This window comes from Lontra canadensis, unplaced genomic scaffold, assembly GCF_010015895.1.
Source record: "Lontra canadensis isolate GAN:19392208 unplaced genomic scaffold, GSC_riverotter_1.0 scaffold87, whole genome shotgun sequence".
NCBI classification, from domain to species: Eukaryota; Metazoa; Chordata; class Mammalia; order Carnivora; family Mustelidae; genus Lontra; species Lontra canadensis.
The window spans coordinates 6504489-6531906 of record NW_022631081.1 but is presented as its reverse complement, the minus strand read 5'-3'; the positions used below and the strand labels follow the sequence as shown (position 1 = coordinate 6531906).

Genomic DNA, 27418 nt, shown 5'->3' with positions numbered 1-27418 from the left:
TCCCTCTCTCTCTCTGCCAGCCTCTCTGCCTACTTATGATCTCTGTCAAATAAATAAGTAAAATCTTTGGGAAAAAAAATAAGCAAACAACCTCCAAGATCCAGTATCCTGCATTTAGAGGTAAACATTTCAAAGGCTTTTAATGAAAAGGGGGGTTTATGTCAGCTGCAAGAACTGATGTGAGAATAAACCTGTTAATAATTCACTGAATCAGGAGTCAGGTCTTATTGTGAGACAAGAAATTTGTCTTTTTTGTTTCTTTGTTTGTTTTGTTTTGTTTTAATCTCTGCAGACACATGACCTATGTCTATCGTGTCTTATGTTATCAAGCAGCACAGGGCATGGGGCAAGCATACAGATACCATCTTCCTACCACACACCACAGCAAAACTCACAGTTCCTTGTGTCCTCAGGTGTCTGACAAAGACAGAGAAGAAGAACATGATGATGTTTTTGTGATAAAATATTGTAGCCTGGTTGGGGGGCGGGGAGAAAAGATGGCAGGGAAGTAGGAGGAGGCGCCTTATCAACCTGTACCCTAAAGTGAGCTGATTACCTACCAAAGAACTCCGATCACCCATGAAATCAGCATGAGATCAGAATTATACACGTCTGGATCTCTACAGGAGCAGAAGACGCCAGTGGGCAAGTAAAGCAGAGTGGGAACATAGGACTGATATCGGAAGATAAACAAAAGAGGGAGGGAGCCACCAGAGGCGACCTGTTGGAAAGTAATACCGCTAATAGGAGAGTGCCCTGCATCTGGGGACCAGCATTAACTTGGAGACAGGTTGAAAGCACTCCAAAAGAGCAAAGAATCACGAGGTGGGGGTGGGGGGGGGAATTGTGGGAATCCAGGCGGCTAGGGACAGGGGCTTAAGTCCCCGGACCCAGGACAGCCTACCCTGGCACTGAGCCAGAGAGAGTGCAGCTGAGAAAACAGGTCTTGGTCCCTGAGCCGCCAGTGTGCCTGAGATTGCGTGGGGTCTGGCTCCTATGAGGGGCTGGGAGCCAAGCCAGAGTGCAGAACGCCAAGCCCTGCTACAGAGCCTAAGACAGGCATGCCCCTCACCCTCCCCTGAGAGAGGTCCTGAGACACGCGCCCCAAACTCTCCCCTGAGAGAGGTGCGTGAAGGCCCAGCCTGGTGCTTTCAGACCTGCACCCCGCTCTCAGAGCCTGAAACACGCATGTGACCCACAACCTCCCCTGAGAGAGGTGCGCACAAGCGGGGCGCTCTTAGACCCAGAAAGACCAGACACTCCCAGCCCAGGCCAGCGGGAAATTCTCAGTGTGCAATCGCTGCTTGGAACCTCTCTGGTGGTCTGGAGCTGCCCAAAAAGCTGCTGTTGCTTTGGTTTTGGGTACAAGCAAAAGATCCTGCATCCCCAGGGACCGTGACTCAGAACCTGCTCTGCCAGCAGCCAAGGGGGGATTTATATGGGCTCTGTAGCCCGACTGAGGCTTCTCTCTGAGAGGGAGGTCAGGGTGCAGTTTGCTTTTCTCTAAAACTACAAAAACCATCAAAAGCGGTCAAGGCAAGAGGGGAAAAAAAAAAAAAAGGTGAACAAACATAAAAACCTCCAGAGAACAAAAGCCTGTAAAAAACAGTTTCCTCAGAGCCCACCCCCTTGAGGGGGACTGGAGGACTTAACTCAGGGAACATCATTGATTGAAAACCCAATTGGCAGGTCCCTCTCCCAGAAAACCAACCAGGAAAGAAAAAGAAAAAAAAGACTACAAGAGAACCACCACCACTACTTCATAGGACAACTTTTATTTTTAATTTGTTCCCACTATTCTGCTCATTTTTTTATATAGATAATTTTTTAACCTATTTACCATCACAGCGAGCTGTCCAGTAATCAAATTCCATAATAACCTTTTAACCTGAACTTTTTTATACATACATACGTGTTTTTCTTTTGCATTTCTATTTTTTGAATTTTTTTTTAATTTTATTTAGTTTAGTCTACTTTATTCCTTTTTTATTTTTATTTTTTAATATTCATATAGAGTTAAACTTCAAAGTAATCCCCTTTCCCAGTCAATACTACCCATATAGGTAAACCAATTTTTATTCCCCCTTTAGCCTAGGAAAGTTGAGTCCTTTAACAAAGATATCAAAATACATCCAGGAAGAATCAAAACAACCTTCCTCGCACACACTGAGAATTTATAACCACTCTCCCATCTTTTTCTTCCACCAGTGTTTCTGTGTTTTTGTGTTTGTCCTGATAGTATAGAAATCTTACACTTGGGGTTCTTTTTGACAAGGTTCTTCCTTTATTTGCATATATATAATTTTTTTCTCTTGTTATATACTTTTATCAGTCTTTTTGTTTGTCTGTTTTTGTTTGTATACTTCCTAAATCTTACCTTGGGGCCCATTTGGGCTGAACCTTCTCTTTCATCTTCCCTTTCTTTCCTGTCTCTCTCTCTCTCTCTCTCTCTCTTTTTTTCTTTTTCTTTTCCTTTTTCTCTCATTTGGTTGGGGAATCCTCATTGCTCAGAAGTGTTCCAGGGTGCACCCAGACTGCACAACGGTCGAAACAACCAGCTACATCTGTTCAGTCATCTCTCACCAAAATGACTAGCAGGAGGAATGCCCAACAGAAGAAAAATACAGAGGATGGACCTTCTGCAACAGAGCTAATGGCTATCAACATAGACAATATGTCGGAAAGAGAATTCAGGCTAACAGTTATCCAGGCAATAGCTAGGTTGGAGAAAGCCATGGATGACCAAACAGAATTGATTAGGGCCAAGCTGAAAGTGACCAGACAGGGTGTTCACAATGTTAGGGCAGAGCTAAAAGCTACCAGGGCTGAGGTTCACAATGCTCTCAATGAGTTCCAATCTAATCTAAATTCTCTCAAAGCTAGGGTAACTGAGACAGAAGATAGAATTAGTGATCTGGAGGACAAACAGATAGAGAGAGAGGATCAAGAGGAAGCCTGGAACAAACAGCTTAGAAACCATGAAAACAGAATCAGGGAAATACATGATGCCATGAAACATTCCAACGTCAGAATTATTGAAATCCCTGAAGGGGAGGAGAAAGAAAGAAGTCTAGAAGAAATAGTGGAACAAGTTCTTCATGAAAATTGTCCCAATCTCGCGAATGGAACCAGCGTTCATGTACTAGAGGCCAAACGGTCTCTACCCAATATTATAGATTCCAAAAAAAATCAAGGCACCTGATACACAAATGGAGGAATCATAATTGTAGGTATAGTGTTTGAAAGCCGCTAGGACAAAGAGGCTCCTTAATTACAGGGGAAAGCCCATCAGAATAACGTCAGACCTGTCCAAAGAGACCTGGCAAGCCAGAAAGGGCTGGCAAGATATATTCAGGGCACTAGATGAGAAGAACATGCAGCCAAGAATACATTATCCAGCAAGACTGACATTCAAAATGGATGGAGAGATAAAGAGTTTCCAAGACCAGCAAGGCTTAAAAGACTATGCAACCACCAAGTCAACACTGCAGGAAATATTAAGGGGGATTCTATAAAAGAGGAAAAATCCTAAGAATAGCATTGAACAGAAATACAGAGACTATCTACAGAAAGAAAGACTTCAAAGGTAACACGATGTCAATAAAAACGTATCTATCAATAATCACTCTCAATGTGAATGGCCTAAATGTGCCCATAAAATGGCACAGAGTTGCAGATTGGATAAAACAACAGGACCCATCCATATGTTGTCTACAAGAGACCCATTTTGAACCTAAAGATACACCCAGACTGAAAGTGAAGGGATGGAGAAGCATCTTTCATGCCAATGGACCTCAAAAGAACTCCGGGGTAGCAATTCTCATATCAGATAAATTAGATTTTAAACTAAAGACTGTAGTCAGAGATACAGAAGGACACTACATCATTCTTAAAGGTACTATCCACCAAGATGATCTAACAATTGTAAATATCTATGCCCCCAATATGGGAGCAGCCAATTACATAAGAAAACTGTTAATCAAGATAAAGAGTCATATTTATATGAATACATTAATAGTAGGAGATCTTAACACACCTCTCTGTGAAATAGACAGATCACCGAAACAGAAAATCAATAAAGAAACAAGAGCATTGAATGACACATTGGACCAGATGGACCTCATAGATATATACAGAACATTCCACCCTAAAACAACAGAATACTCATTCTTCTCAAGTGCACATGGAACCTTCTCAAGAATAGACCACATACTGGGTCATAAATCAGGACTCAACTGATACCAAAAGACTGAGATTATTCCCTGCATATTCTCAGATCACAATGCTTTGAAACTGGAGCTCAATCACAAGGAAAAGTTCAGAAGGAACTCAAACACCTGGAAGCTAAAGACCACCTTGCTTAAGAATGCTTGGATCAACCAGGAGATCAAAGAAGAACTGAAACAATTCTTGGAAACCAATGAGAATGAAGACACTTCGGTCCAAAACCTATGGGATACAGCAAAGGCGGTCCTAAGGGGGAAATACATAGCCATCCAAGCCTCCCTCCAAAAAATGGAAAAAATCCAGAACACACCAGTTGTCTCTACACCTTAAAGACCTGGAGAATCAACAACAAATCAAACCAACTCCACACAGAAGAAGGGAAATAATCAAGATTAGAGCTGAGATCAATGAGGTAGAAACCAGAGATACAGTAGAACGTATCAATGAAACTGGAAGCTGGTTTTTTGAAAGAATCAATAAGATCAATAAACCATTGACCACACTAATCCAGAAGAAAAGAGAGAAAGCCCAAATTCATAAAATTATGAATGAAAAGGCAGACATCACAACAAACAACAAGGCAGTAGAAACAATCATCAAAAGTTATTATCAACAGTTATATGCCAATAAGCTAAGCAACCTAGATGAAATTGATGCATTCCTGGAGTACTATATACTCCCAAAATTGAACCAGAAGGAAATTGACAACGTGAATAGACCTATATCTAGTAACGAGATTGAAGCAGTGATCAAAAACCTACCAAAAAACAAGAGCTCAGGAACTAATGGATTCCCTGGGGAATTCTACCAAACTTTCAAAGAAGAAATAACACCTACTCTCCTGAAGCTCTCTCAAAAAATGGAAGCAGAAGGAAAACTTCCAGACTCTTTCTATGAAGCCAGCATTACCCTGATCCCCAAACCAGGCAAAGACCCTACCAAAAAGGAGAATTTCAGACCAATATCACTGATGAATATGGATGCTAAGATTCTCAACAATATCCTAGCAAACAGGATCCAACAGCAGATTAAAGAGATTATCCACCATGACCAGGTGGGATTCATGCCTGTGCTACAAGGATGGTTCAACATTCGAAAATCAATCAGTGTGATAGAACAAATTAATATGAGAAGAGAGAAGAACCACATGGTCCTCTCAATTGATGCAGAAAAAGCATTTGACAAAACCCAGCATCCGTTCCTGATTAAAACGCTTCAAAGTATAGGGATAAAGGGAACATTCCTGAACTTCATAAAATCTATCTATGAAAGACCCACAACAAATATCATCCTCAATGGGAAAAAGCTTGCAGCCTTCCCGTTGAGATCGAGAATACGACAACGATGCCCACTCTCACCACTCCTGTTCAACATAGTATTAGAGGTCCTAGAAACAGCAATCAGACAACAAAGAGAAATAAAAGGTATCCAAATCTGCAATGAAGAAGTCAAACTCTCTTTCTTGGCAGATGACATGATTCTTTATATGGAAAACCCAAAAGACTCCACCCCCATACTACTAGAACTCATATAGCAATTCAGTAATGTGGCAGGATACAAAGTCAATATACAGAAATCATTGGCTTTCTTATACACTAACAATGAAAATACAGAAAGGGAAATTAGAGAATAGATCCCATTTACTATAGCACCAAGAACCATAAGATATCTGGGAATTAAACCTAACCAAAGAGGTAAAGGATCTGTACGCAAGGAACTACAGAATACTCATGAAAGAAATTGAAGAAGACACACAAAGATGGAAGACCATTCCATGCTCTTGGATCGGAAGAATAAACATTGTTAAAATGTCTATACTGCCTAGAGAAATCTATACTGTTAATGCCATTCTAATCAAAATTCCACCGGTATTTTTCAAAGAGCTGGAGCAAATAATCCTAAAATTTGTATGGAATCAGAAGAGACACTGAATCGCTAATGAAATGCTGAAAAACAAAAATAAAACTGGGGGCATCACGTTACCTGATTTCAAGCTTTACTACAAAGCTGTGATCACCAAGACAGCATGGTACTGGCATAAAAACAGACACATAGACCTGTGGACCAGAGTAGAGAGCCCAGATATGGACCCTCAACTCTGTGGTCAAATAATCTTTGACAAAACAGGAAAAAATATACAGTGGAAAAAAGACAGTCTCTTCAATAAATGGTTCTGGGAAAACTGGACAGCTATATGTAGAAGAATGAAACTTGACCATTCTCTTACTCCATACACAAAGATAAACTCAAAATGGCTAAAAGACCTCAACGTGACACAGGAATCCATCAGAATCCTAGAGGAGAACATAGGCAGTAACCTCTTCGATATCAGCCACAGCAACTTCTTTCAAGATATATCTCCAAAGGCAAAGGAAACAAAAGTGAAAATGAACTTTTGGGACTTCATCAAAATCAAAAGCTTCATCAAAATCAACAGCAAAGTAAACAGTCAAGAAAACAAAGAGGCAACCCACGGAATGGGAGAAGATATTTGCAAATGACAGTACAGACAAAAGGTTGATATCCAGGATCTATAAAGAACACTTGAAACTCAACACACACAAAACAGATAATCATATCAAAATTGGGCAGAAGATATGAACAGACACTTCTCCAATGAATACATACAAATGGCTATCAGACACATGAAAAAATGTTCATCATCACTAGCCATCAGGGAGATTCAAATTAAAACCACATTGAGATATCACCTTACACCAGTTAGAATGGCCAAAATTAGCAAGACAGGAAACAACATGTGTTGGAGGGGATGTGGAGAAAGAGGAACCCTCTTACACTGTTGGTGGGAATGTAAGTTGGTGCAGCCACTTTGGAAAACAGTGTGGAGATTCCTCAATAATTTAAAAATAGAGCTTCCCTATGACCCTGCCATTGCACTCCTGGGTATTTACCCCAAAGATACAGATGTAGTGAAAAGAAGGGCCATCTGTACCCCAATGTTTACAGCAGCAATGGCCATGGTCACCAAACCGTGGAAAGAACCAAGATGCCCTTCAACAGAGGAATGGATAAGGAAGATGTGGTCCATATACACTATGGAGTATTATGCCACCATCAGAAAGGATGAATACCCAACTTTTGTAGCAACATGGACGGGACTGAAGAGATTATGCTGAGTGAAATAAGTCAAGCAGAGAGAGTCAATTATATGGTTTCACTTATTTGTGGAGCATAACAAATAGCATGGAGGACAAGGGGAGTTAGGATAAGGGAGTTGGGGGAAATTGGAAGGAGAAGTGAACCATGAGAGACTATGGACTCTGAAAAACAATCTGTGGGGTTTGAAGCGGCGGGTGGTGGGAGGTTGGGGGAACTAGGTGGTGGGTATTAGAGAGCGCACGGAATGCGTGGAGCACTGGGTGTGGTGCAAAAACAATGAATACTGTTATGCTGAAAATAAATTAAAAAAAAAAGAAAGAATGTCCAATATCATATTCCTTAGAAAGAGCAACTAAAATCCTGAGTTTGAGAAATAATGAAATATATTTCATCATGAATAAATTGGTGAGTCAAGTAATTAGCCAGGATCCCAGACCTTGAAGGGAACCCTGAAAAACTATCATAGACTTTCTCAAGTCATCATGAGTCAGAAGTATCCTTTTTACTGAGAAGTCTAAAGACAGTGGTGAGCACAAGGGTTGGGAAACTGGGTGTTGGAGAAGACCCAGAATCCAGGAGCCCCTCACAATGTTGAAAGGAGGAAGCAGACCCCCACACACACTAACTCCTGCTGACTCTAGGGTGATGTTGGTTGTCCCAGAAGAGAACTGTTTTTTGGCTGGGCTTTTCATTTCCAAAGGACAATCTTGATACACAAGGAATCCCCTAAGTGGATCCATGTGTGAGCAGAAAAACCTAGGGGTCCCCAGGGGAAAACAAAACTAACCAAACAAACAAAAATTGGGATATAGCTCTCCTGACACAAGAGAAGTCAGTTAAGACCCCCAGCTATTTCCCGTGATCTTTGCCCCAGCAGATCAACTTTCCCAGCACACATCTTGTAGATCTTCCTAAGAGGTGTCAGAATTAAGAAGAAATGGAAAAAAAAAAAGTTCATTAATTAAAGATCTTAAGGAAACAAAGGGAATGCAAAAATTGGCAGTCTTTCCCAGGCCAAGAAATAGTCTAACCACATCAGAGACAGAAAATCAGTGGTGAAACCCTCAATGCTATTTCCAAGGAACCAGGCTCCACAATTCCTACCCTAGATAAGGAACCCAAACACTTCCAGTGTAATCTGGCTCCGGGAACAGGTTCTCCTTCCCCTTCCCCCCTTCCCCTTGTGGGACAGCCACCTCTGCTTCATTATAATGTGCGAGTCTCTGCACTAGGAAGAGCCCAGCCTCCAGTAACATAGCAGAGGATGCCTGTAGAGGCCCGTGTTCTCAGTCCTCCTGGCTCACCTTATTCCACCCTTGACATGGGGTGACAAAGCTCCCCTTATGAATATTCATTCCAAATACTAAATAAAAAGAACTGACTCTCTCCTGTTCTCAGAGTTAAGGTTGTGCAAGTTATTCCCTGTGATGTCCTTATTTGCTGCAAGTACAGATTCCTTTGTGTGTACACACCAGGCTCTGTCTCCAAATTTAACTCAGGATGAAACAAACTCACATTAATTCCCACATGCATTCCCACTTTCTTCTCCCGCCCTCTGTATATAACTTATAGTACTTAAATGTAAAACTGATAATATATGATATGTATATGTACCATGCAACTTGTAACATACATATGATAAAATGTTTATATATAATCTATAGTATTTTATATTAGATATTATATCAATATTTACTAGAATATATATAATATAATTATATTCATATTCATTCAATATATTATAAACATTTAATGTATGTTAATATGATGTATACATACTATACAGATTTTATAATATATATTATATATAATGTAATATTTTATAATATGTTATATTTACTTATAATTTATAATAAATATGAAATATATACAAATTTTTCCTTTCCCCCCTAACCAAGACCCCAATGCCCTGGATAGCACAGTCTGACAGGGCCCTGGAAGGAAAGCTGGAGGTTATAAGGTGACAGACAGAATGAGGCTTTGTTTGGGAGCAAAGTAGGGCAAATGCCTCCCCCACCCCAGGATATTTTTCTCTTCAGGCCTAAAGGGAACTCTTGTCTATGAGGGAGGAGGTGATAGAAGAAGTATGGCATGACAGAGAAGCCCCAGAGTTTTGCTGGCTGAGGCCACACTGTTGGCATTCCCCCTCCCCTGCCCAGAGATGTATTGCTCTAGACCCAGGTAGCATGGCAGGTGAGTTATTTTCATGATACAACTTCTCCAGGTGTGGGCCTTTCTTTTTTTTTTTTAATTAATTTTTTTAAATTTATTTTCAGCATAACAGTATTCATTGTTTATGTACCACACCCAGTGCTCCATGCAATCCGTGCCCTCTCTAATACCCACCACCTGGTTCCCCCAACCTCCCACCACCCCACCTCTTCAAACCCTTCAGATTGTTTTTCAGAGTCCATAGTCTCATTGTTCACCTCCCCTTCCAATTTCAGGTGTGGGCCTTTCTGTGTCAGTCTGAGCACCAGCCTGGGCAAGGATGCCTTGGGGTAAAGAGTGAGGCAGGAAGGAGGGAGTGAGTCAGAACTGAGTCCCCATGCTGCTGCGGGGACACAGGAGCTGCAGTCACACAACAGTGAAGACACTGCCTGCCAAGTGTGCCAGAATTATTAGAGTATTTCCCTAGTTACCTTGGACCAGAAGCCTGTCCTCACCAGTCCAGTCCCACAGCGGCACCTGCTGGGCTGAGACACCAAGCTCTCCAGGGCCTCTGACACCTCCCAGTGCTCTTGGAAAGGTGTCCAGACTTGTGTAATTGGATGTAGAATGATGCCACTGCCCAGAGCAGCAGAATGAAGAGGTGCCCTCTGTGGTGTTTGGGCTGACAGTTTTTTCCCAGGTCTGTAATGATTTCTGGATCTCTGGATGGCTAAATACATGGTGTGTTGCACACTGCTTATGTTAGCAGATATTTCAGGATTACCTGACATTGGGGTTTACCTCTTCCAGGAGCTTGGGTCATAATCAATCTACTGTCATCTTGAACCAAGTAAAAAACCAAGCCAACATAAAAAATAAATAGATATTAGTAGGATCTGACATGTGCATGACCAAAGTTCAGGGATGCTTGCTAGAGGTGGTTCACAACTTGTAGTAATTCTACATGGACTAATCATCTAGTTTGACAGTTGTTGCTGTTGTGTGGTTTTAGATTCTCCTGTGAGGTCCCCTGAGCCTGCAGTACAAGGACTTATTAGCCAGTCTCTGCCATGAGAACAGAATGGTGCCAGGGAAGTGGTTCTTCTACTCCTGCTGACTTTTCTGGGCTTAAAGTTTCCTTGAAATTTAGCCTGAAAGATGCTTACATATTTGACTCTCTTATATAATTAATACTTTTTAAATAAATTTTATAATTTTAATTAGTATGAAGATTGGTATACACCGAACATTACTGTAAAGGGAGCCCTCCCCAGTTGAGGGGTTCTTCTATCTCTCCTACACTGAAAACCCTCATGGACTAATGTGGAACTCATGGGGATTGAGTGTCTAATATCTGAATCCAAAGAACAGACATTTATTCAAAACCCTCCAACAAGCAGGGGGTGAGCAGTAGACATTGTGGGATTAAACTGGGGGCAACAAGCTCATGGAAGGACAGCATTGAATGTGGAGATGGATTTGGGTGTTGTTGATTACACGTTCACAATATTAAGTCATCCAACCGATGGATGTGGGCTCCTCTCACTTACTTAAATCTTCTTAGTATTTTCGGCAATCCTTTGCACTTTTCAGTTTACAGGACTTTTCCCCCACTTGGTTAAGTTGACTCCTAAAAGTTCTATTCTTTTTGATGTTACCTTAAACAGAATTGGTTGTTGTTGTTGTTGATGATGATGTTGTTGTTGCTGTTGATGTTATTATTTAATATCCTTGGGGGCTTCGCTGTCAATGTAGAGAAAATCGCCTGGTTGTTGTAGGGAATTTACTACATGAACTCCTGTAGTTGATGCTAGACAGATACAGCTTATGGGTGATAATAGAACTTGTTCTATCTTTTGGAAGAGTAGGAACATGTAATTTAGCAGGCAGGACTATGAGAAGGAAGCTCTGAATCCATGAGCATGAAATGAGTGATCTCTGAATCACTCTGAAAATAGACTCTGAACCAGACTCTGAAAACAGGATGAGTGTAAAAACTAAATTGAACCTGCACTGCCTACAATACTTATGGATAAATCAGAAATGCATAAAGTTTATTTTTTTTAATTTTTAGTTTGAGAAATAACTCATTAATATGTTCTAGAACTTATGTAGTTATTTGTGAAACACAAATTTTGGAAGCACCATTTTCTGACTAGTGCAGGTAAAGAAGTAATTGGGAGGCTCAGGAAGGAGTCCACTCTGTGCTTCTAAACCAGTGATTCTGTCAGGACAGAGAGGAGAGCTCTGCTTCCAGCTCTCTGTCTCCTCAGGGTGCGGTACCTGGGAGAGGACACCAACCTCCCCATACCCAGGCCCTCTCTGTTGGTTGACCAGCTCCCCACTCCCTACTCCAGGCCCCATCATCTCCAACCAACTTCCTGGTGGACCCAGACTCCTCTTTTTCTGAGAGGGTCAGTGACATCCAAAGATAACCTTTCAAGCTTTGACACCCACCATGGACAGTTGGATTATGTGAAGATGAAGGAAAAAATGCATTCCACCGCACTAATTCAATATTATAGTTACATTGGGACTGTGCAGTTAAAAGCATAAACAATGCTTAGTATAAATTATCCAAAGATAATTATACTTTTATTTCATTGATTCATATACTCCAAACCTGAGACTTTTTCAGTTATGTTTTTAACTTATACAACTTATAGTGCATTTATCCTCTACAGAGAGAGCCAGATATTCATCAATGCATCATTTTCACATATAATATTAATAATTTGGCCAACATAAAAAATAAATAGATATTAGTAGGATCTGACATGTGCATGACCAAAGTTCATGGATGCTTGCTAGAGGGTAATTCATGTTGAGGGGATGGGGATCATTGAAGTGAACCCTTAGGTGAGGAGATTGCCAAAAACCATCAGTTCTCCCCCAGACCTGTGTGTCTGTCCCACCTCTGAGATCTCCATGTGAGGAAGGAACTGAATGAGGACACTCAAGAAGACACATGGATCTTCACCAGAACATTGGCCCCCATGGGATGATGCGTCTTCTCTGTATGGGGAAGTTGTTTGTGACCAAATATGATTCCACGTGTGGGTCCCATATCTGGTTCTGGTCATGGACAAGGGTAGGTATGAGAAGGGGAAGGTGGAAACAGAAATAAGGAACAAATTCTCGGAAGGGATTGAGAGGAACATGGTCCAGGGAAGAGCTATGACTTGAAATGTTGGCAAAAGGGGAGAGAGGTCCCTCAAGGAATTCCAAGTGAAGGTAGGACCCCCTGCTCCATCCACTGAGAAATAGAGTGGGATAGGGACTGTTCAATTACTCTTTGGAGTAGGCTATCAGAGTTTTAGGGATGCCATGGCACAGGAAGACGGTGAAACAAGGAAGCATAGGAGGAGAGAGGAGCATCTAAGGAGTAGAGAAAGGACTCCTGCCTAACTTGATTGCAAGTTCCCAGCATATAGTACCTGCTTCTCAGAGGGGAGTTGTCTGAGGAATCTGCGGAATGTGGTGGAATGACTGGCTGAGGGCATGAGGAAGCTGGACAGGCACAGAGAACCAGCAAGAAAATTGACCTAGTCACTGGGACACCTGTGAATCTCAGTCGGTTAACTGTGTGACGTGTGATTTTGGCTCAGGCCCTGACTTCAGGTTTGCCCTCGCCTCTGGCCTCTCCAGATAAATAAATAAATAAATAAGAATAAATCTTAAGAAGAAGTAGAAGAAGAAGGAGGAGGAAAAGGAAGAGGAGGAGGAGAAGGAGATTGATCCAGGCACTGGTCAGGAAATTGTCAGCTCAGAGATGTCCTTGTGAGTTGAACAAATTGTCATCTGTTACACACCTTGTGTCTTCCATTTTGTGGGAGTTCCACCCCCTTACTCCTCTCCAGACACCCCACAGCACTTCTCCCCATCAGAAGAACCTTGTTCCCACTGTACTTGATATTTAGTCAGCTGGACAGGGATATTAATTGTGCTGAGTTGGGTGTTCCTGCTGCTCCAGATGCCAAGAAGGGAGCAGGTGACTCTTCTGGAATCCCACATCAGGTAAGACTCAGATGGCAACACCACCTGCAGTGAGGGAAGGCACTCTTCAGTGAGCTGCACTTGGGTAACAGAGTGATTTCATGCAGATTGTATGTTGCAAAGGAACATGGAGCCATGCAGGAAATATAATGCCACAGCCTCCTGAGGCCCATTCTGGGACTGGGAACACAAAGTTTCCGTCATTCTTCTCCTTTGTTCTTAGGAATATATGTTCATGCAAATATGCTTCTTCCACCACCCCCTATGTCTAATCCCTGCATCACTCTGGGTTGGTGATGGTTCTAGTCAGAGGAAGAAGGAGGAGATGACTTGGCTTCCCCAGGGGCTGAGGGAGACCAGCATCTAGTTTCTCCAGGGGGTTAAAGGCTCACAGTGGAGGAGAGTCACACACTTGGAAAGGTCATTGCTCCCAGTCCTGCCAGAGCAGGCTCAGGGCCCTTCCAAGTGGGAGAGAGGGGAGCATCAGTCTTCTCCCTTGCTGGTTCCTCTCATCCTCTTGATCTTCTCTCTCTGTCCATGTCCCCACTGCTTGTCTGAGACTGAGTATTAGTACGGGGAAAACCTGGGAGGGCTCCCTGGCTACTACTGGTATCAGTACATTATATAGCTGCCAAGACTGATGTCGCTGTTCAGGGTGCTGATGAGTCTGACCTTTGTTCCTGGAGATGCCCAGAAGGAGGGTGGCTGGATCAGCACAGGCTGGGACAGAGAGACTGCAAAGGCTGTCACTCATTGGTGATAGGACATTTATGCTGGGAGTTTCTGTTGCTTAGGCATTAATAGTATCTGGGAGTCTCCCTGAGAAGTCAGATGATGGCCCTACCTGATCAGAGAGAGAAGATCAAGAGGAGGAAAGGAGTCCTAGTCATGGTGACACAGCCTCTGAAACCCACAGTGAAGCTGGCCTGTCACAGGCTTGTCTTATCCTCCCTACTTCTCCCAGGGAAATGAAAATGCTTTTTAATGCAAATTTGCCTCCCCTTCCAGACCCTCACAGACCCCACTTGATTACTGATTCAGTAGCAGAGATAGGACCTGAGAACAAGTCTAAAGGAAGGCCTGCTCTGAGTGGGATCCAGGAGGGGATGGAGGGAGCAACTGTGGGGACACCCACAGAATCGTGCACAGGAGCCTCCATCAGGCCCTGAGGAACCAGGCTAGTGGTTCTCATCAGGGACCACAGGAGAGAGCTCAGCCTCTGCCCAGCCCTGAAGCCAGAGGCTCCCCCAGCTGGCAGGGTCCCATTGCAGGGCCCAGTTAGATTCACAACGCCCCCTGCTGGTTGCATTCCTGGCTGCAGCAGCCTCAGCGTCTTGAGGTTGACATCCAGATCTCTAAACAGTCTTCGACAATGACCCAAACAACTGTGTGAAGCACTATTTTGAGTCTGATTGAAAGAACATGAATACAATGTCTGCAATTTGAGAAGCTTCCAACATGAGGGTAAGTCATCAAGAAATAAGCACTCCCAGGAGGATGGGAATGTCCAGAAAACTGAAATCATACAAAAGAGTGAGATTATCTCACCTCCTGGGACATTGAGAGAGCTCCTCCAAGGAAGGGCCTTCCAAGTTCATCTCAAGAGAGGAGTGACCATGTCCTGCACATTGAGTCATAGAAGGAAAACTCAAACAGCCCAATAATACACTCAAGCCAGGATGAGACATGGCAATTTCATAGAAGGAAATCCATCTGGTGACAATGTGAACCCAGAATGGGAGGATGGTCAGTCTGAACAGACTGAAGACCCTGTGTGGTCTGGGAAGAACAATTGATGCAGGAAACAAGAGGCAGGGATGAAGGCAGCTGTGCTCAAAGGACATGCTCAGGATTGTGGAGCAGAAGGAACTCGGGGAGAGAAGGTGGAAGAGTTTAGTGCGAACTGGGGGTTTCTTCTTTGACTGACCCATTGGGTGATGCTGCTGTTTACTACAGTGGAAAATTAGATAGTAAGATGCTTATCTGTTCATGAAAGAGTTGAAGATCTGGGAAACAAGCAGAAACACAGAATTTAAAGCTCAGAAATGGTGGACCCTGACCTTCAGTGGCAGTAAGCAATGACCTCAGTGATGCTGGTGTCCAGCTGGGGTGACCAGTCTCTGGAGCAGATGTGGACACATAGGAGGGACAGGAGCCTGGGACAGAAACCCGGACAGTTTCCATGTACAGAGTGGGTGACAGGAGTTCTGGAAGCAGAGTTTCTCAGTCCAGGCTGGATCCCATATTCAGTCCCTTCATCATTCGTGCAGCATGTGTGTTAGAGACGACCTACCTTCTACTCAGGCTCTCAAGTGGTGAGCTGGGTGAAAGAATAAGATAAGACCAACCCCTCTTTGACTTTCCCACATAAATGTTCCTGGGAGGGCTGAAGACAATGAAGATGAGTTTGGTGGTGATGTTTGCAGACTTTCACATGCCAGGGGCAGGGGGAGTCATTTAGGAGAATGAGTATGAATGTCCAAGGTCAGGCTGAAGTGCCTGAGACGGTGGGCATCATGAAGAAATGGGAACAAAGAAGAACCCAACTTCTCACCCCACCTGCACATCTGCAGGAACTTCAGTCATGGGGAGGCAGAGCTACAGGCTCTCTCTCATCCCCTTCAGTCCCCAGGGGGAGGGGCACTGAATTCTGGTCACTAGTCTGCACCCCTACTTCCTCTTTTTGGTGTCTGTCATGGGGAGGAGACTCTGAGGACCCAGATGAGCTCTAGAGGTCCTGAGATGAAAGCAACTGACCCTGGGCCCAGACTCAGGCAGGAGCTGTTTCCATAGCTGCCATCACACGATGGACCCAGGGATAGGATCACAGTGCCCATGCTGCCCTCAACCATGGTCCCCGCTAACAGACATGAGGGAACAAGAGCCCAGAGCAGAGTCTCCCACCCTTGACTCCAGTGTATGGTTCCCCTGCCCAGTCTCCACAGAAGACAGGTACACTCAGCCTTCCTTAGGCTTCAGCTTCATGGCCTCTCTTGACTCAGAATCCCCCACTGTGTCTCCTCCCCAAGAGCTGTCTCCAACTGCCTCCATGGCTCCATGCTTCTCCACTATTAGAGTGAGGCAGGGTGTCAGCAATATCCCCAGGGCTGGGAGCAGAAAGACAAAGAGATCAGTGAACTTTCACCCGAGGACTACAGTGTGGGTCCCTAGAGATTTGGTCTCTCTCTGTCTCTCTGTGTCTTGAACTCTGTGTCTCACCCCAGGTCATTCCTCTGTCACCTGGGTCTCTGTCCACACTCCTGGTGGGGAGGGCACAGGCTCGCTTTGTCCTCCCATGACCTCTGTGGCTATATTGTATAATTTCTAGGTCTTGTAAATAATATACCTTCATTTTTCAAAGTTTCCTGTGTTATAGCAGAAGGGTTTCTTGCAGTCATAACAAGGACCACAAGAGCGGGTCCAACCACAACACTGGTTATGAAGAGGCTGAAACCTGCACAAAACATGAACTTCTGTTCCTGAAGGGAGAACACTGGCTCCCACCATCTGCAATTATTGACTTATTTGTTCAATTCCGGGCACAGCTAGAAACATCACATTACTGACCACTAACCCCATGGGACACAACTCTGTCAGTGGGAATAAGAGGCTCATGTGCAGTTTCTTTTCCCCTTTGGAAAAACACCTTTCAAACTACTCAGGTCCACTCCTTGCTTCCCTCCCTCTTCAGTGAGGCAAGTTCATATATTTTTAGAGCAGAGGACGGGATAAAGTACACTGTGCCCTCTGTCATGGACTCCAGACTCCTAAATGAGTTTCTACGCATGCACTAAGATGCTTTCACTATGCTGTAGAGTTTACTGGGCTGTGACAACCCAGCCACACAGTGCGGCCACCATCACAGTGCCCTGCACAAGAGTGAAACCACCATAAATACAGTCGCTGCTTCACATATGCACCCTCCTCCTCCATCCTCACCTCCTGTCAATCCCTGGCTTCTTTACTGCCTCTGGATTCCTGCTTTATCCAAAATATGATACAACCACAATTACATATAATGCAGCCTTTTAGATGTTCTTCTTTCCTAAGAAATGGACCTTTAAAATTAATGCATATTTTCAGAATTGAGAGCATATTTCCTTTACATTCTGACTGATATCCCGTCATATTGGAGGATAACTTTGTTACTTCAAGCCTTGGTCATGTTATGAAAAGCTGGTATGAAAATTAGTGTGCAGATTTTTTACTGCTTTGAGGTGAGATTATGAATAGTTTCCATAAGCATTCACATGACGGTTTTTCCTTAGAAAGGTTTTCTTGTGTGTGTGTGTGTTTCCCCACTTGGGCTTTCATAATTTTGAGTTTGGCATTTTTTATGTATTCCATACAAACATCAAACACTAACTAGAACTGGTCTTATGGTTAAAGCTAAACCAGAAATGATTCCAGCTGCACAGAGAGCTACAGCAGGAGCAGTGCTGAGAGATCATGCTGGCCTCATGACCTGAAAGAGTTCCATTTACTGAAAAATCAGAAGATGATAAATGAATATACACTAGCTTAGAAGTAAATTGTTCCAACTCATGAGGAAAAACTTTCTATTTCCTTTGAGACCCTTTGTCTACAAATGGGTTCCTCTGAGTGACTGTGAGAGCAGAAAGGAGAGAAGCAACCACCATTCCCAGGGGGTGCCCCAGGTTCAACCTGGGCCAGGGTGTCAATAAAAGAATAAGGAGAATCACAGGGGGAGACTAAGCAGGCAGCTTCTGGGGTGTTCATTCACTTTGCAAATGGGTAAGTAGGTTTTTGTCTCACTTCCCCACAGGCCTGTAACACTGTGTGAGCTCTGAGACTATTGTCCCATACTGTACAGTAATACTCGGCCTCATCCTCAGGCTGGAGTCCAGTGATGGTCAGGGTAGCGGTGCTGCCAGACTTGGAGCCAGAGAATCGATCTGGAACCCCTGAAGGTCGATTGGTATTAGCATAGATAATGGTTCTGGGGGCTGTTCCTGGGAGCTGTTGTTGCCAGCTTACACCATAACCTCCAATATTGTTGCTGCTTCCAGTGCAGGAGATGGTGACCCTCTGACCCAGGGTCCCAGACACGGAGGGTGGCTGAGTCAGCACAGACTGGGCCCAGGACCCTGCAAAGGGAAGAAACACAGAGAGGATGATGTGGTCTGCAGACAAGAGGAGAAATAGGGCCTCATATGTCCTCCTTAGGGACCCTTCCCCTATACCCACATCCAGTCACCTGTGCAGTGAATGAGGAGCGTGAGAAGGAGAGGGGACCAGGCCATGGTGCAAGTCATCACTGATCCTGCCTTCTGTGGCCCCACAGCTGAGCAGAGCCTCTTCAGTTCTCTCTCCCTCTTCATACTGTGAGAGTGGGCGGGCCCATCTATGTAAATGAGACTCCCAACTCTCTGAACCCTCTCCCATCCTGGGTCAAGTCCATCTGCCTGAGGATGTCGTGGGTGTGGGCAGAGGAAGGTCTGTGTGGGGCCAGGGGTGGGGATGTTCCAGCTGTGAACCCAGACACAGTTAGGGCCGGGTGGCCCGTCCCACATCTGATCACCTCTGAGCCCTGATAAATGGGACACAAGCACCCCCTGATGTCCAGACTCAGACACATCCTTGTGTGACATGTTGACCAGAGCTCATCAGAGAGTGGCATTCACACTACACCAACCACTGTCTACTGCATTAGAGCCAGGCCAGGCCTCCCCTTATGTGTCCTCCCATCATCATAGGACAGACTTTATGCTGGACTCAGAACCTCAGAGTGAGTCTGTCCATAGCTCTCATGGATCAGAACTCAAACAGTGTCTCTGCACAAACTCCCCTTAGATCAGGATGAAGTTCAGTGCAATGACAGGTCCCCATGGACTCACGGGCCCTTGGGTGGAAGATGAGGAGCCTTTTCTTTTATGTGACTCCTCTGGGGTTTCCAGCACAAGCAGGAGGAGATGGAGAGCTTTTGTCTCCAGGTTGTGTGTAGAAATCATGACGTGCATTCTGAGAGGTGATACTCACTGAACATCTTTGTCATCTGTCACCGTTTCCACCTGCTCCTAACAACGTTCTCCAGACACTCTGGGCAGTGATTCCCTCCTAAGATCTGTCCTCCCAGCACAGACACAAGTCAGTGTCACGTTAGTGTGTGTGGCACTGACCATAGAGTACAAGGGACAAACCTGTGGGAGGTCCTATAAGGAAGGAGTGACACTGCTGATGTGACAGTGATGCAGTGACACATGTTATTTATTAGTAACCACTTTGCCAGTTGTACACTTGAAATGAATGCAGGTTAGTTTATCCAAATTTAACTCAGTCAGATTGATTTAAACTCAGCGGCAATGACAATGAGATGTGCAAGTACAATGACTAGTGTACTTTTGTCAGATCTCTATTTGTCACAGAGAGAAAATGGATGGAATTTATGGTTAAAAGCTTGGATGGGGAAAAAGGAGGAAATAATTGCCTTCTGTTTTCACTTGAGTAGGAGCCTATAAACTTGTTCCTAAAATCTGGTCCTGCAACAAAAAAGCTGATGTGGTGCACTGTGAATCCCAAGAAGAAACTGTTTCTATAAACTTCAGAGCCATCTCAGAGACAGAATTATCAAACACAGAGCCTCCAGGAAGGGAAGATTTGGGGTCAGACTGGACACAGGGGAGCACATAACTGTAGTCCCTGTGCCTTGAGTTCAGCATGTTCAGGACAGAACAATTGCTCACTCAGCCACCCATGACAAATGAAGTTCTATTATCCACGATCAACTAGACTGGAAGTTTCTGTCCAAGTTCCCATATCCAAGTGGAGGAGAGCTGGAGATAAGAAGAACCATGTCCCTGATATCACAGCCCTGTGGCCCGTTGTCAGAATGGAGGATTCTCTCAGCAGAAGTCCAGCCTCTTTCAAGGTGTCAGGGGGATGCCTGAGTGAGTGACAGCCCAGCCTTGAGAAAACAGGGGATTACGTCCCATATTAACATGTGCTTTAGGCTCCAGGGGACCATCACTGAACCTGGGGCCCTATGTTCTCCACGGGGAAGGATTTATTTAGGCAGTGATGACTAATTTGAGAGCAGACCCTTTTACAATTTTCTGGATCAGAAGTCCAGGTCCTCTTGAGTGACAGAAACAAAATGAATAATATGAAGGGTTCCATGCAAAATATTTTTCTGGTTATTCTTCTCCCTAGATATGGACCCTGGAGAATGGAATCTATAACACAATCATTTCCAGTTTTCCCTGAAACCCTGACATGGAGGTTTAGTTCAGACTGAAAAATCCAGAGGGAGAGACTGAAGCCTGAGGGATGCAGGAGCAGAGAGGAGAAGAGCAGGAGAGTATGTGGGGGTTGTCAGGGAATCTGTAGGATCTGGTCCAAGTTCACGTGTAGATGGTTCAGAGGGAGAAGAGTGTGCCTGTGACCAGGGTTATCATCAGTGTATCAGCTGTGGATACATCAGCAGTGACCCTAGGTCACACTTTATGGAATGAGATAGTGAAACTGATTGTGGATGAATGATTCTGTATTGTGCATGTTCAGTTGTAGACATAGTACTTATTCCTGTTCATCTTCTCCAGATTGAGTGATGATGTACAGTTAAGGTCTGATACATCAACTGTCTGTGTCTTCCTGGGATCTCCCCATTTGTCCACTCTACATGCATTATATTACACTCTCTTTCCCTGTTGAATGATAGATCATCATGCAGAAGAGACAACCTTGCTATGTCTCTTCAGGTAAGTTTCTTTACTGAAAAGATTATCAAAAACAAGATTATTGGGTCCAGAGATTTTTGACCAACTTCCTCATTATGTGAGACACTGTGAGTAATGAAAGCAGCTCCCACTGTCAGGAATTGTAGCACAGTAATCATCAGCCTCATCCCCAGGCTGCAGCCCAGAGATGAGCAAAAGCCCTGCATTGACCAAGGCATCTTTGGAGCCAGAGATGTGGCTGGGTATCCCAGAGAAATGCTGAGTCTGAGTATCACCTCAGCAGATGCTCGAGAGGGCTTCCTGGCTGCTGCTGGAACCAGGGTAAGGCAGAAGTCCCCACACTGCTCATGGTGCAGGTGAATCTGGCTCATAACCCCAGGGATGCAGAGAGAGGGAGGGTGGCTGAGTCAGCATAGACTGGGACATGGAACCTGCAAACACATTTAAGGGTGATTCATCAGGGACCAGATTAAATTTATCCAAACTTCTAAGCCAGAGTGGCCGACATAGGCCAATAGGTTGGTCTGTGTCCCTGAGGCCAATCCATACTTGTGCAGTGACAGATTAGGACAAAGGGATAAAAATCCAGGGCATGGTGACACAGGCTCCAGTCCCCACAGTTGGGTGGGCTATCCCCAGTCTCCTTTCCTCCTCAATCCTCTGTCACAGGAGGGGCTGTCCATGCACATGGGGTCCATCCAATGACTACACAACCCCTCCTTGATCCCTAGTGCTGGAGCTCAACTCACACCACACACTGAGAATGATAGTAGTTGACTTCAGCCTTGGGGATACTGCTGAGATCACACACAGGTCCCTATTCAGGGGACTCAGCAAGACCAGAGATGTTACAGCCACTGAGTCCTCATCAGGGAGCAAAGGGCCCAGCCTCTAAATATAGGCTCCTTTGGTTGAATGGTCCTCACTGAGCAGCTGTGTAAGGACCACAGAACAGGCCAACAGTGCCCCCTTTTGGTCCCTGGGCAAACAAATCATCATAGCTCAGAGGCCTGAGAGTGGAGTTGGATTCTTCCCTCTCAGTGTCCAGGCAGAGAAGGGAGCATGTACACAACTGACTCTCCCCGCTTCAGGTCCCCATCCTGGCCCAGCGTCATGTGGCCTGAGTGGTGAGAGGAATGTCTGCAATGGTAACTATTTATTCAACCCCTGCCTGGTGTTGGCTGCAGTGGTTGACAGTGGAAGTCACTCTGAGCCTGACAGCTTCACCCCCTGCCTCATGGACCTTCCACTGAAGAAGAAGCAAGAGTAGGGGAGGCAAATAGGGACCTCCCTACCTCACCTTCACCACTGGATGCAGAGAGACCAGAGACTGCACTGCTGCACCCATGGATCAGGGTATGGAGCCTGATGGCATCCCAGGAAAAGGGAACCTGAGACAACAGGAGAGAAGAGGGGGCAAGAATATGACTCAAAGGTCCCTTGGGTTTAGATGAAGAGTCCACTTGGTGGGTATAAACAGAGGGAGACAGAGATGAATAACATGACCCAGGGGAAGAGGAACCTCAGCAATAAGGGCATGAGCATTCAGAAACAGGAGACTCAGGCAGAGAAGGGTCCGAGGAGCCCAGCAACGTGGGCTTTGGTTGGTTGGGTCAATGGGCTTGCTCACTGGATCAGCATGATGTGTGGAGGCTCCTGGAAAGGAAGACAGGCCAGAGCTATGTGGCAAAAGGGGAGCAGGGAAGGCTAGGGGCATGAGGATGGAGGGAAATTAGTTTCCCTTTGGAGGAGATCAGATGGGAAGTCTAACATGGGGCATTCTAATGTCTAGATGGCCTCCTTTAACATTTCACATGAAGAAATAATGCTGATTTTTCTTACAGGAGGAGATAAATCCAAAGTTCATTTTTTTAATTTTATTTTTTAATTTATTTATAAATTTTATCATTTTTATTTATTTTACTTTTTATTAGTTTCAGAGGTAGAGTTTCATGATTCATCACTTACATTCAACACCCAATGCTCCTTCCATCAAGTGCAAAACTCATAATTTACTACCCTTTAAAACATGAAAGAGCTCATCTTCAACACAGAAATTGCCCTTATTTTGACTTATCTTGGGGGAATCTAATTACTGAATTTAAAAAATAATTTTTAAAATACTTTACCATTTTTCTGGCTCCATAAGTAAAATAGGAGTCAAATTTTGTGACCCATGTTGATACTCTATTTATAAGAGAGTCATGATTGCAATATTTTGAAAATTACAGTCAGTCACATTTGGAGGATATTGACTGAAATATCCCAGGGATCTTTCTACTCAGTCTACCCTGTCTAGTCACACTGTTTTGTCTGAGTCTGAAATATTTAACCTCAGAATGACTTTTCTTAGGTCCTGGAGTGATTCCTAGGAAGTAAACATTTTCCTGAAATCCATTCCACATGTGCTTTTAGTGTGGCAATGGACAGGAGGTGATTGTTTGGGATCATGATCTGATTGGTGGAAAGGGTTTGAAAATATAAGGAAGAGACTAGAACTTGGAAAAATAAATGACACAAGACCTGAAGATATAACATACCGTTAATTAAAAGGGAGCATTCTGGAAAGATACCGACAAGGTGAGCCCAAGGTGGGGAAAAACTAGGAAAGTTCAATTATAACTCTTAATAGTTGGCTTTGTGTCCCAGGGGGGCAAAGTCATGGTGGAATCAGTGTCAGAAAGACTGTGATTTCAATCCCTGTAACCAGGACTCTATGAGTTTGGGAAACTCAGCAATGACACAGAGGTGACCGAGGGAGCCTGGGAGCAGGTGGAGGCCTGTATGAAGTGTGTGGACAAAAGAAGTGGTTTCTGTACTTGTACCTGAGTCTGGTCCTCACCTGACAGAGGGACTGGTGGAGGAGAGGAGCCAGGTGTGGTGTGTTTGGAAGTGGCCACACTGAAGTTTCTGGGAACTTAGGAGGCCATCCTATGAGCAACATTTTTTCTGCTTTCTACCCCTCATGAGACTGCCTTAACTTCAGATCAGCACATTGTGCTTGGAAGTGAGGGTGTCTTGCCCTGAAATTGAATGGGTGCAGAGACAACAGACTGCTCAGGGAGACAATGTGTAGTTTTATGGAGTGGGAACAGCCAGGCCTGTTTCCTGTATTCCAGATACCAGAGTCCACAGCCTATATCCCAACCTTAATTTCAAAGAGGATGAACAAAATACAATAAAAAAATAAATAAAATCTAATTTGTCTAAAAAAAAAAAAGAAGAAAGGTGAAGGGAAAAGAATGCAGATGGTGAGAAGCTATTTGGTGAAACTTCCATCATTTTCCTCTCCTATTTGGACCCCAAGTCTCTCAGCTACATGGTTAGTCAAAAAAACATGTCCTGTATTACCCAAACCAAACCAATCAGACAATCCTCTCCCTGGTCACCATATTGTCAAGGAAGATAGTGGAGTGATCTGGTCCAGTCATCCTGAAAGCTAAGGTTCTTGATCTGTGAGCCAGGGAGGGCCAGTTCCTCTCATCCAGAAGCTTTTTTCTGTGGTTGTTACCTGTGAATGCAGAGACATTTCATCCCCATGTGGGAAGTCAGTTTGAGACACAATATATTTTGCTTGTGTGTCCTCTCTCTTCCCCTAGGTAATTCCTCTGAGCATAGGGACCCACCCTGTATTTCCTGCACTGTGAGATGAGCTCCTAGACCCAAGTCTGGAATATAGTGAGAGATCTGGATATTTGAGTATCCTGAGGTAGGCACAGGTGGACTCTGTGGTCCTGGAGTCTGTCCTCACCCCTTGATATGGACTGAACTGTGTCTTCTCAAAATCTGATATGGAAACCCTAACTCATACTGTCATGTTTGGAGATAAGGCACTGAAGGATGTAATTATGGGTAAATGAGGTCATAAAGTTGCTATCCTAAGAAATAGGGCTGGTGTCTTTATAAAAAGAGGTAGAGACTCTAGATTTGAGCATGCAGAGGAAGGGCCATGTGAGGACCCAAAAGCACTTGAGTATCTGCAAACCAAAGAGAGGATCTCAAAAAAAAAAAAAAATCAAAACTGACAACACCTTGAATTTGGACAATCAGCATCCAGAACTGTGAGAAAATAATGATACATTGATTTAGCCATCTAGGCTGTGGTATTACACTATGGCAGCCCTCAGTCATTAGCATAATCTTCAGGGAGTCTGTTCCTGGAGTAACCTGCCCCAGCATCCAGAAATTAAGGTTCAGTTTGCATGAAACAGATGTCTACATGGACAGGGTTCAGCAACAGAACTGAGAAGATGAGGATACATACTAAAGAAAGTTCACAGGGGCGGGTTTCAGACCCCAGTTTTACGTCAAACAAAAAAGGAAGCAGTGGTCGCGGCAGAAGGTGGTGTCTGCACAAGGTAACCCCATCACTGTGAGGAGGGCAGGTTTTTGTCTCACTTCCCCACAGGGCTGGAGCACTGTGTGAGCACTGAGACTATTGTCCCATGCTGAGCAGTAATACTCAGCCTCATCCTCAGCCTGGAGTCCAGTGATGGTCAGGGTGCCTGAGATGCCAGACCTGGAGCCAGAGAATCGAATGGGGATCCCAGAGGGTCTGCTATCATCCCAATAGATGACAGTTTTAGGGGGTGTGCCTGGGAGTTGTTGGTACCAGGCAAGAGCATAATTCCTAATGTTGGAGCTGCTACCAGTGCAGGAGATGGTGACTGTCTGGTCCAGGGACCCAGACACGGAAGGTGGCTGAGTCAACACAGACTGGGCCCAGGACACTGCAAGGGGGAGAGATACAGAGAGAATGATGCTGGAGTATAGAGACAAGAGGAGGAAATAGGACAACATATGTCTTCCCAGGGTCCCTTCCCCCTGTCCCCACATCCAGTCACCTGTGCAGTGAGCGAGGAGGGTGAGGAGGAGAGGGCACCAGACCATGGTGGAAGTCATTGCAGATCCTGCCTTCTGTGGCCCTAGAGCTGAACATATCCTCCCCTAATCTCTACCCCTCTTCATTCTATGGGAGAGGGAGGGCCTATCCATGCAAATGAGATCCTCAACTTTCCTCAATGGCCTTGAGTCAGGTTCTTCTGCCTGAAGATGTGGGCTGGGTGGTCACAGATGTGAACCCTGAGTTGAAGTCACAAGCAGTGCCAGGTGGCAGGTCCCAGTGCTGATCACTCACTGTGAACCCTCATAAATGGGCCCTGAGCGTCCCCTGGTGTCCAGCCTTGGACACACCATTGTATGAAGGGGACCAGAGCCCATCAAACATAGCTTCTGCCTCCTCACCCCTCTGCCCACTGTCCCCTGCATTAGGGCCAGTCCATGCAAATGAGATCCTCAACTTTCTGACTCTATGTGTTCCCTATATCACCTCCTATCACCTCAGGGAAGAATGCATGCTCTACTCAGACTCTTCAGGATGAGTTTATCTATGGTTCTCTTGGTTGTTTATGGGTCAGAGCTGAGGTGGTGTCTCTACACAGATTCCTTTTAGGTCAGAATTAAGTGAAGAGCACTGACTTGCCCCCATGAAGACATGTCCCTATCCATGGAGGAAAAACTTTTTTTTTTCCTCTTATGTGATTTCTCACTTGTTAAAATTAGCAGTGTATCTCCAACATAACAAAATATTTCTTCAAAACCTATTTCCTTGGTGAACTGCACATACTTTGATTTTTTACCTGCTTTTTAAGCATCACCATTTTATTGATATCTTCACTAACATATGAGTTCAATATTTCACACTTGTCCATTGTCTATTTGTATGAGACTCAGATATATGGCTCTTTGAGTCAGGCTAACTCTGATTCCTACTCCCAGGACATAGAAGAAGGTGAGTATGAGAGCACCTCCTGTGAGGTGTAGATGCTCATCAATGACTCTGAGGTGACCTGGAAGATCACTTACTGGGATGGCAGAAGAAGGGGACTCTTCATGGAGTATGTGTCAAGAGTGATCTGTGCTGGACCTCTGAGACTGGTCCTCATCTGATAGGGGGATAGATGTAAGAGATGCTCATGAGATGTCTTATGTTTTGAAAGAGATTAGAAATGTCTGGGTGTAGGAAATACAACTTTATGAAAAAGCAACCCATGGTCCCTGTCCCCTGGCTAGCTCTCAGTGCATAATACTAACATGAACAAGTGATGAGGGTGGACGGCATCATTGGTGGAGTGATGAGTGATGTCTATGGTGAGGACCCTTGAGCAAATATTTTGACCTTTCCCTCTCCTATCTGGGCCCACATCTCCAATAAATGTCAACATGTG

At 44.5% G+C, this 27418-nt stretch overlaps 2 gene segments (V, D, J or C); both read right to left on the bottom strand.

Annotated features, from left to right (window-relative positions):
* Positions 1-18234: 18234 nt before the first annotated feature.
* Positions 18235-18821, bottom strand: LOC116882703. The segment is given in 2 exon segments: positions 18235-18602; positions 18713-18821. Coding segments are annotated over 2 exon segments (426 nt in total).
* Positions 18822-25493: 6672 nt separating this feature from the next.
* Positions 25494-26122, bottom strand: LOC116882702. The segment is given in 2 exon segments: positions 25494-25921; positions 26036-26122. Coding segments are annotated over 2 exon segments (486 nt in total).
* Between the last annotated feature and the right edge of the window lie 1296 nt (positions 26123-27418).